Here is an 11,173-nt window from a genome sequence, read left to right as displayed (position 1 = left end):
AGGGGCAAGAGACAAAGGGGCAGTGGCAGGGGGAGAGGGATGAAGAAATAGTGGTACGGGAGTGAGAGGCACCAAGACATAATAGCTCATTATGGAGGTAAATCATCTAAGTATAGTATACACACTGATACTGATATTCACGGGAGGAAGAGAGAAACAGTGAGTGAGGGGGCGGGGGGGGGGGACGGGAAGAAAATCAGAGGGGATGACATATTCAACACAATAATATGGAAAATGTTTTTAAACTATGATTGCCTTTTCATCTCCACCTAAAACCTCCTCATGGATGATGTTTACTTCCACCAAAATACATCCATTTACATCCTTGTTTGATCAACGATTACCTTCTGTAGTAGTAAGAGTCTTACTGGTGGTTACATAATAAGTATTTTTTTCTCTGGTATTTTTGTGAAGGGATTGTTGCATGATTATATACCCCCAGATAATATACGCATGGCGGAACCAATCCGCATGGCCGTTAAATCCCATCACTTACGGGGATAAGGCTTAAGGTAGGGGGAGCTTAACCATCATCATGCATTTCTTATGACCCTCTTCAATCACCAGATCAAAGAACGGGGGTGATTAAAGAATTTCGAGACTCGACCTCGAGTGACGGCTAATCTTGAATAGCTAAGACCAATATTCCTCCAGAGTACTTCCGAAAAACAGATTTGTTTCCTTCACCATAAGTACGGACCCATTTCCATTTTATTCGTGCATGGATACTTTCTGGACTCCTTCCCTGGTAACAATTGTTGTTATCGTTATTTTTACTGCGCTTTTTTAAAGTCTGAAAAACAGAGATCCATAGCAACTGAAATTGCCCACAGAGGCACATAACATACCAGTACATGTTATATAAAACTTAACCCGGCTGACTTAAAATAATATCAATTTTGCAAATAATTAACATCGCATGAAAGAAGCACATCAAAACAGTCAAAAGGTGAATCCTATACTTGATTATTAGTAACTAACGTATTGCACATAACCGTAAGCTGAATACATTGCCAAAGTGAAGTGGATTTTTCGAATATCAATTTGCAAACAATTTGTGAAAATTGTGAATTTCAATTTCACAATTTGTGTTAGGTGTTGAAAGTGCAAGTCGAGTTTAAATAATGGCCTCCATTGCGTTCATTTAAACTAGAAGTTAAACAATGTATGTGACATATACAATCCACTGCTTCATATAGTAATTCACGATAGTTAAAGACATTGATATCCGGGTATGAACTTTTCAATCAAGTGAATCCATTTCATTAAAGAATGAAATATCATTTTCCGAACAATGTTATTGAAGCAGGTTGAATCTTTTGCTTCATCAATGGCGAGGAGACCCCGATGGTGAGCGGGATAGCGAGAGGGGGCTAGACCGAGCGCTACCCGATGGGGAATCCATGTCTAACCCTTCCGAATCCGATTCATCGTCCGCAGAGTACTCGGACGTTTGCCTCATAAAGGGGTTCACGCTTCCCCGTCTGTGTGCGGACTCTCCGTCGCAGCGTCCCGTAGCGAACCGACTGTCTTCGTTCAGTGATGGCGGGTGCGAGGATTCGTTGGCAGGTTGCGATGATGGGCGAGTGGTGGTGGTGGTGATAGAGGTCTTGTCTGGTTTGGACCCGTACTCGGTTTTATATGCTTCGGAAGCCCGCTTGGCAGCCTCTTGTTGCTCCCGTTTCTGCTTCCTCCACTTAGCTCGGCGGTTCTTGAACCAAACCTAAAATACAATTGAAAAAGTAAAAAAAAGAAAATATAATCTAGGGTTCAAATTGTTACCTTTACACCTTTATCATGCGTAAAAATAAAATTTGAAATGCAACCTGATCTTTCAAATTGTGTATTTGTCAACATGAGTGATGTTGCTGAAGTGTTACAAAAGAAAAAAAAGGATTAGAAAGAGAGTGAGAATTTTTTTTACAGTAGGCATACGTCCATTTTTATCGTGTCCATCAATCAAATAATTTATTGTTTCTATAGGATATAGATGCAATTATATATTTTAAAAAAAATTACGACATAAGCAATCACAAAAGTGATTTAAAAAAGTAGGATTTTAAATCATCATAATATATTGTAGCCCTCTATCCCCTCCATTTACCTCCGTTGTGTTTCAAACAGTGTTAAACAATAATAAACGTTTGACCAATAATATATGGAAATAATATTATGTCGTGCAATACATCCTTGATAATCACGAGAGGGATTTTTTTTTTATCAAAGAGAACAGATTTTGAGAATTAATCATATCAATTATCTTGTCAATTCTTTACAAAATACATCTGTTCATTATTTTTCTGAGCCCAAACCGGAATAACCCTCTATCTTCTTCAATTCCAACCACCCTCCTAAAGTTTCAGAGGAAAAGAATGGTGTGAATTTTTAATATTCGAAAGGGGCGCTATGTCATAAAGCCTTACAAGGGTAATTAGTCTAAGTTTCGTTTGAATTGTATTTTCCGTGTCCTTGTGGCATTGTTGCCCCCTTCATGGCAAGTAAACAACCCGCATCTTGTTCCCCTTACGATTTTGGCGAATGTAACTGCTGACATAGGCCACCACCATGCATAGCAATATGAAAGGAGGTAAAAATGTCACCCCCTTAGGTTTCGATACGTATCCGAATTCATTAAAATGATGATTTATAAGTACTGTTATTGATAAATCAAAAAACTATATACAACATTTGCACATAGGAGCATGCAGACCAGAGCACTGCATTGCTTGCTTTATTATAAAAATGAATCTAAAGAAAATATAAAGGATAGATATTTTCCTTTCAAAAGATGACGTTTATGATTGCTGAATCTTTTAAAGTGAATGTTTTGCAAGCAATAAGTATCTCAACAAACTAGAGAATGGAAGGTTTTGGGCCACATATTCCCTCAAACTGACCATGATTTTCTATTTAACTTCACTTTTTCTAATTTCCATGCTTTGTTGCTCTTAAAATAACAACAATCAAGACATACACAAAATCCTTTCTATCGCTTCTTTCAATATCTGAAAATTATTCAAGTCATTTTGAAGATATTGCCCACCCAACTCCATCTATCTCCTGGTTATGAGGCAGGCTCGAAGATTAAAGGATAGAAAATATGCTGATCCTTTAAGTCGGACGCGTATGTGATAGTGGAATACCCCATAATCTCGCTACAAACATGGAAATTCATGATTAGTGTTTATTCGAGCAAACCTGAAGAAAATCTCCAAAATTAGGCATAAGATGTTGTTTTTTTTCTTCTTCTCATCTTCCAATAGATCGTAAAAGCTCTGGGAGCTTTCTTTCTGCTAATCTGCATTTCTGAATACTTATCTGTGATTCTGCCCAAAGCTGGCTTTTGATGGTAAGTTTACACGCATTGAAAACACCCGATATTAACCCAAATCAATGCTTCTTTTAGAGTTTTACTCCGGGGAAGAAGATGAGTTCTAAAATAAAGGTGCTTAGGATTAAAAGCTTATCATACTTTGCCATATTTGATGAATATTCTCTCAGAGTATCATCAAATATTTTGGCATTTCGCGCGTGGCCTAATCACCAAACGGCATTCAGCATTTTTAAAAGAGTGTTTCTGCTAATGTTTTATCGTGAATTGTAAAACCCGAATACCAAACAAACAGTCAATACATAAATGATAGTCATTGACATTCTAAAACGCTTATTGAGAGCCCGTTTCTCCATCTATAACAATATGTCATTGAGATATTTCACTTTGATATATTTTTAATTTGTCCTGCTTCTTCCTTTTCTTTTGATACTCAATGAGTATTGATTGATCGCAGAGAAAGTTCTAAATCATTTACCAGCAAATATTAAGTGTATTCATAATCTCTCTATCCATATCTGCGATAATAAGGAAATGTTTTAAAGTGACCACAAAATTTATTACAGATAAGAATGAAAGGATTACACTAAATTAGCGATGTGGCAGGGATTTGAACCACTTCCCATGTGGTCAATACTTATGATGACTTATCCACTAGACCAAGACGACACCTCATTTTAGAATAGTCACCTTTATTTCTATGTTCATTTTGGGGGGCTTGTTTTTTAAAATAAAATTGTCCCTCCCCCCCCCAAAAAAAAAATGATCTCCAGCTCGTACCTCAACTCGTTCCTCTTTGAGGTCGACCTTGATGGCAAGTTCTTCCCTGAGCATGACGTCGGGGTAGTGTGTCTTCTCGAACGTCGCCTCGAGTTGTTCCAATTGCTCCTCGGTGAAGATGGTGCGATGTCGCCTCTTCCTCTTCTGGTTGCGGGCTAGTAGGTCCATATGAGGGTAGGCCGTGTAGGCATGGTAGGCAGCTGGAGATGGGAGGAATCAAATAATAGAATGGTCTTATTTTTTTTTCTTCTATTGTTATTGATAAGATTTATCTAAAATTGTCTGTCTTGTTGAAAAGAGTGACATCAAAGTTGTTGAAAAAGATTGCTATCAGAAGTTTCACTTTTGTTGTTAGAGACTGAAAGTTGTCTCTAGTGTTGTTGAAAAATATAAAAGTTTTGTAATTATATTTTGGAAAATATCGGTTTCAGTCATTGTATGAATTACTGGTATTAAAGTTTTCCATACTGCTGTAGAAAATATTGGTATCAAACTTGTCTCTTATCGTTGTTTAAGTTTTTTGTTTTAATTTTGGTTTGATTTTATTCTGCCCTTATAACTATTGTACCAATACACAATAGTAGGAAAGGAAAACATTGTATCAAGCACAAGATGTCTTGTATCTTCAGGAATCCTTCACCTGAGTTAGGCAACCATTGCCCGGTTTATTTTCGTGTATTTATTAATCTGTTCGCAAGTTGTATTATATATTGCATCTAACGGCAAATGGATATACATGTATGTTCAATAGTGAAGTTCGAAAGAGATGGATGGATGGAGGCGGCGCAGGTGAACTTGGTGTTGGTATGCATTTGGTTTATTAAGGGATAGGCAGCCAGTAATCTTATCAGTACAAGCAGACTAGCCTCTGCTACCATGATAATCAAATGAATTAAAGCATGATCGATGTTCCACTTCATCCATCACTGTCAGGGCTTTTAAAATTCTTATCCTGTCCCACAAGAAAGCAAAAGATATACTGCAGATATAACATGAGTGATGAAGATTAAACAAAGAGATGTGCCGTTATCTGGTTTATCCTACGATGAACTTGCACTTACGTTTATAGGCAGGGCTTTGAAACTTTGTTCCATCTACATATCAAACAGTTTTAAAGATGAATAATAGTAGAGTTTTTTTTAAACAGCAGAGTATTTGAATTTCAATTATATCCGGTTCCGTTCAGATTTTGTAGACTCATCGTCACTGAAGATAATACTTTTCAAATCCAAGAAAAGACTTTTATTTCCTACCTCCAGGGCCCATAACGTTTTTCCCCCTTATTCCTGAGTATGTTAAGTACTGTGTGATAATACATCGAATGAGTAACGGACTGGTAACGCCTTTTGTTATGTATGGGACTGGTACTTCATGACAGGTATTTTAGGCAGATTTGGATACAAAGGAATAACCTCTTAGACCGGTGATAATCGTCTAATTCTCTTGTCAGATTTGTTAAAAAATATCCGTTTTCCGTTCGGTCTTATCTGTAAATCTTCTTGTTGGAATTAGCTAATTCTAAAATGAGCTTTAAAGCTACTTTGTGCAGAATCTGAGATTTTAGCAAACGAAATCTGATTAGGCAAAGATTTAAAGTATCTTTTACTTTCTTTTTAAATGCTTCATTTTATTCTTCTTTATTTAGGATTCAAGAGGAAGGGGTGAAACAATTCAACACTGTGAGACATATCATATTCTCACAACAATTCAAAATAGTTTGATCTGAAGATTGTTCTTTTGTCCTTCAGATAGCTGATATAGCTCAAGATTTGTATCAAGTTAGTATGATCCTTTGAAAATGAAAATTATATTCATTGAAAATGATTGAAGATTATGATTAAAATATTTTCATCATTGATATTATGTCGGATCCTTCGAAGGCCCCACGCAGTCATAAAAAAACTGTTATATTAAAAAGAAACTATAAGAAGCCATAACGATAAACCTTGCACAATGCGCTAAGTTTCAATAACAGTTCTGATGGGAAAGAAAGGGTGAAACGATTACTTTCTTGAAGAATGAGAAGAAGAAGTAGAATTAGAATTAGGGGGTTATTAAGGCCCAAATCCTTTGAATAAAGAAAAAGGGGTAGATTTAGATCCATGGTTTTACGAGATTGGTTATTAAAAGCCAATGTGAGGTGATCATCTCCTTCAAAAAAGTTATTTCAATCGGATTAGGGTTCAGTTCAGTTGAAAAATGATCATCGCGACCTTTCCCTTTCTCGCCCCTCTCTCAATTCAACCACAAACACTTCCATCGCAGGACGTTGGCCTCTTGGCATACAAAACAGTGCGAGGTTTCACTACAATATCCATCACCTCAATTTATGAAATTGAGATTAACCCTTGTGACGTAATCCTATTCTTCACCTTACAAATTAACAAATTAGCCACAGTATTGGGTTATTGATTTGGAGAATGTGTTGTGGCTTTTGAAGCCCACTTTGACCAGGTCTAACCCCAGCAGGGCCACCTGACCATGTACCCTGTATCATACCACCAACAACGCACCCACAATAAACCAGCACTTTGTACCCGTCTTAAGAAGCTGTTTTTTGGTTAATGCCTTGAAGAAATAAAGGAGTGATTACGAGGGCCTTTTAACTGGTAATGATTGAATGGAAGGGGAAATTGGTTAAACCATGGTCCCTTTGAATTTGGTCTTTATGGCGTTGCATTCATCTCGATTCGATTTTCAATAAAGAAAATCGTTTTGGAGAGCTCTTTTCCCTGGTGTTAATCTCGACACGTTGTGAATCACGTCCAAGGCTTATCTCTCCATACAATATCATTGGCGATGGACACACACATCTCTCTCTGAATGACAACCAATTACATCCTCTCTGGTAAAACACTCAGAAGAAAAGTGATAAGATCCTACCTCATCCCTTAAAATACAAAACTGAGCTTGATAACGACCCAACACACCTGTTTCTTTTGTCGCGATTAGATTCGTACTGGGACAACGGAATGTTAAAACCATCCACATTCATCAAGTCTATACCAGGTCATTTCTAGTCGTCCGTTGACCTCGCGAAAGATGAGAAAAAAATTATCTATTTTTGTTCGTGAAGATTTAGTATTTAAAAGTTCGATCAATTTATTGACTTGTTGCTCTTAAAGGTACTGTGTCCCTTTTGCAGCCAACCTCAAATTCTGTAGAACTTTGCAGGAATTATGAATATGTCATGTATGTCCTATCTGTGAAATTTAAACGTTAGCAGTGTCCTCATATTCAAATTATGCAGGAAACCCGTTTACTTGCTAGACTTCACTGTCAGGCACTATTGAGTAGCTGACTGGCTTTTTTTTCTTTTTTGGTAATAACATACATGAAAAGAGTTGTAAAGGGTACATGAGCATTTGTCTACATCAATAACCCACTTCTTGTGATGGCCAATATTAAACTGATTGAATCTTTGCGCAGCATAAAACGTATGACCATTCGGTACAATTGTCTGAAAATCAAGGCGATTACTTTTGGGCTCTATAGCCCTAAAGTCGATTTGACAACTAATAGTCATTATTTTCCCACTTGAAGACTTTTTCAAGCCCCACCTTTTTTAGGGAAGTTCTAAATAAGTATTATCTTTCAAATGCAGTTGGAATTTAACTTTTTATTTTTTTGGCCTGCAAATGGGACATAGTACCTTTAACTGCATCAGCAATGGTGGTATTTTCTCACTTCTATATTTGGTCAAGGATCTCCTTGATTTGGTGTTTTTAACTGACTGCATTGGCATCATTTCCTGGATTATGTATTATTTTAACCGCCATAAAAAAAAATATTGAAGTACACATCGGTCGTGGATAACATTTCTTGAAACGAAAACCATCATTTAACAAGTTGACTTATTCCCTGCTTGTTTTATCAATTTAATCTAGTAATCATCGAGAGAATAAAAAGTTATAGCACTCTGAAAATTGCGAAATTGTTAACAAAAAAAAGATAGGCTCTTCCTTTTTTCAAAGAAGGATAATTTGAGCAATTTAATAATTATCTGAAGCTAACCCGCTTGCCTCTTTCCTGACTAAAATGACCATGAAAATTCATATTCTATATCTCTGTATAGACCCTCTTTTTATATATCAAAATGTCTTTCTTATGGTTCCAAATTTTGTTGCAAAATCAAATCTCAAATATGAAGAAAAACCTGTCATAAAGATCTTATAAAGTACATTATAGGCCTACAAGTAATTTCAAAATGCCAAACGCATATTTAATATGAGGGCGATTTTATTAATTGGGTCTTTTTATAGGTCTTAACTCAAATCCCTCTAGAGCTTTTATGTTTTGGAAGTTTTACAAAAAGCATACCGATGTGTTGTATCTTTTTCAAGATGTGAAGTGTTGATACAGCATCTTTCTTTCTATTTCAATGTGGTATAGCCCACTTAAAAATTACTTTCCTGGGAGAAATAAACTCAACTATGCAGATATTCTTAATCGCCATGATTATCATTCATACTTTCGCACGAGTATTTTGTTTTTAGAGGGAGGTGGGTGTTATTGTTTTAATGGGACTGTGATTATATCAAATGCAAAAAACATTTGAGCCCGTCATAATATATGATTTATAATTATTACGAGTTATTCATGTTTTATTGATTGGTAATTTCATGGATTGGTAAAAGTCGGATTTGTAAAATAAATTCCAACAGTAAGACAAATAATGTAAACAAATTAAGCAAATTACTTGAGAATCCATATAAACATTTTGCGAAACTGGAAATGGGTTGCGGTGAAGAAGAAATATGCTTTCACAAACAAAACGATAATTATCATTGTCCTGCACATAATTAGCAACTTTAAAAAGATGTTGCTTAATATTATCGAGGAGTGCTATTTTTTTAGTGTTATCTTTTTCTGTATAAGTCTCATTACTAGCATCTAGAAAGAAATTTAAAAAAAGATTCATCACTGAGCCACTATGTCTTGTACGTATTTACAATTTATTTTAAAATGGTGGTGAATTTCCAACAAAAGAACTTGAGGAAACAAATAGGCGTGCCTAGCTGTTGTAAATAATTTTACTATACATTATCTTCCTCAGCATAAATTGGGACATATCGACGGTTAATGGAAAAAGAAAATTATGAAGTTCTAATTTATTTTGAATCCTATGAACAAATTAATTACAACGATGCGTATATACTAGCTTTCAAGACTTCCTCGAATTCTCAAAAACGCGTGACAAATCCATGAATCGACAGGTCAGTCTTTTGTTTTAATTGTTTAATTATAAAAGAAGCCCGCCTTCTTTTCCGCGTTCTTGATTGTGGCTCAAGCAATGACAGGGAAATAGATGATGTGATCGTTTCTTTCCTGTTCTGAACCCGCTTGAAACGTAGAATGTTTAAAGGAAAGTATTACATGTATAAATTATGTCCGTCTTTAAGGCTAACAAATTGTAGCATTGACTAATGAATTTCGTGTCTCCACGATTTGTGTTTTAAACAGTACAAATTTGTGTGATGGGAAAATGTATGCAATGATACTTGATGTTTGATTACAATAACATAGGCATATCACTATGTATATTAATCTTATACATTCATAGCAGTCGGAATTATGAGTAAGGAGTGAATATTTGTGGATATGGAATGTGGACTCTAGACTGTTAAATTTATAATTATAGTTGAAAAGAGAGAAAACTATATAACAGATGAAAGATAACTTAACATATTGTTAAAAGGTAATATCACAGCTTGTTGCTGTGAAACAACGTAAACGGGACTTGAAAAGAACAAACTAAATGAAAAATATAGAAACGATCATTTTTTTTTAAATCTTCACATATTTGTTGAGCTTAATGTGCTGTGAGTTTTCGTTAAAATTATTAATAAAGATAGGCATAAACATGAAAGATCTTGAAATGAAATTTGTTTTAAGATAAGAACTCACCTAAGTGATACTCAGGATGGAGCAGCGGGAAGTGAGGATGAGGGGCGAGCGGTAGATAGGGAGCGTGTCGCGGACCGGGCATGGCCGGGTAGGGACGAGGCGCCAAAATATTATCGATGGTAAACGATGGGGAAGTCATTCCCGTCATCGGGCAGCCAGTGTAGGGGTTGTAATAGGCCGCCATGGCCGGGGAGATGTGCGAGGCAGAGAACCCCAACTTGGCTGACGAGGAGGAAGAAGTCGGAGTCGCCGGTGGAGACGATGTCGTCGATGAGGGGCTGTGGACGGGACGAGGCAGACTGCCCGCGAGAATCGATGCGGCATTCATGGAGAGGCGGCTCGGGGCGACGTCGGGGAGATAATAGTCCATCACCAAGAAACAGAGAGCTGACCACTATGAAATAATAAATATCCAACTCTGAAGAGTTCTATTTATGGCATCAACTCGTCGTCTCTTGACCAGCGAGATGTACTTAGATGAGAGAAGGAGGAGCTCGAGGGATTGAGAAGAGTGAGAGAGAGAATTCTATGGACGTGCGCGCGTGCTGCTACCTGGTTGGGTTCTGTCTCGGCTCGCTGCAGCTTCTAGCTGTTGTTAAAAAACCACCAGTTACCTCTTAATCTCCAACCAGTAGCTACCAATAGACATCCATTCAACGGCTTTAGAACGTTTGTCCACTCAAACCTATTGTCCACTCACCCATCTGCAGGGCTAATTTTTACATAACGGCCCGGTCCTATTGTGACCCGTTACTGCTCGCTTAATTGCCGTGTAATAGATTTAAGGCTGGCCACTCATCAATCCCGCTGAGATTCTAATGAAAAGTCATGAAAGACACTAATCATAAGTATTCATGTAAGAATACAAGAGATTATGAATAACTCTTGTCTAATATCGACTTTAAATTAGCGCGACTAAGTGCGGCATTAAAGTCATTTGATGCAACTATCTTTTAATTTGCCCACACTTGGACTTAAATTAGATGGTCTAGAAGATCAAAATCCACTGAGCTTGGATCAGACTTTCTACTTTCAGTTAAAAGATAGCAAGGAGTGTGACATCAAAAAATAATAATAAAGCGCAAAAGACAACAAAAGAGTGTTGTGTGAAGAAAAAAACTCATCATGTCAACTTAAAGAATGCTGTCAATCAAC

General features: G+C 36.7%; 1 protein-coding gene across 1 annotated transcript; it reads right to left on the bottom strand.

Annotated features, from left to right (window-relative positions):
* Positions 1-988: 988 nt before the first annotated feature.
* On the bottom strand, positions 989-10,508 carry Gsc (goosecoid transcription factor). Its single transcript, NM_214498.1, is given in 3 exon segments — positions 989-1,723; positions 4,112-4,311; positions 10,019-10,508. Coding segments are annotated over 3 exon segments (966 nt in total). The 5' UTR covers positions 10,389-10,508; the 3' UTR covers positions 989-1,327.
* Positions 10,509-11,173: the final 665 nt, after the last annotated feature.

This window comes from Strongylocentrotus purpuratus, unplaced genomic scaffold, assembly GCF_000002235.5.
Source record: "Strongylocentrotus purpuratus isolate Spur 01 unplaced genomic scaffold, Spur_5.0 spur5_scaffold_5, whole genome shotgun sequence".
NCBI lineage: Eukaryota > Metazoa > Echinodermata > Echinoidea > Camarodonta > Strongylocentrotidae > Strongylocentrotus > Strongylocentrotus purpuratus.
The sequence above is the reverse complement of the archived record's forward strand: the minus strand, read 5'-3'. Positions and strand labels throughout refer to the sequence as shown.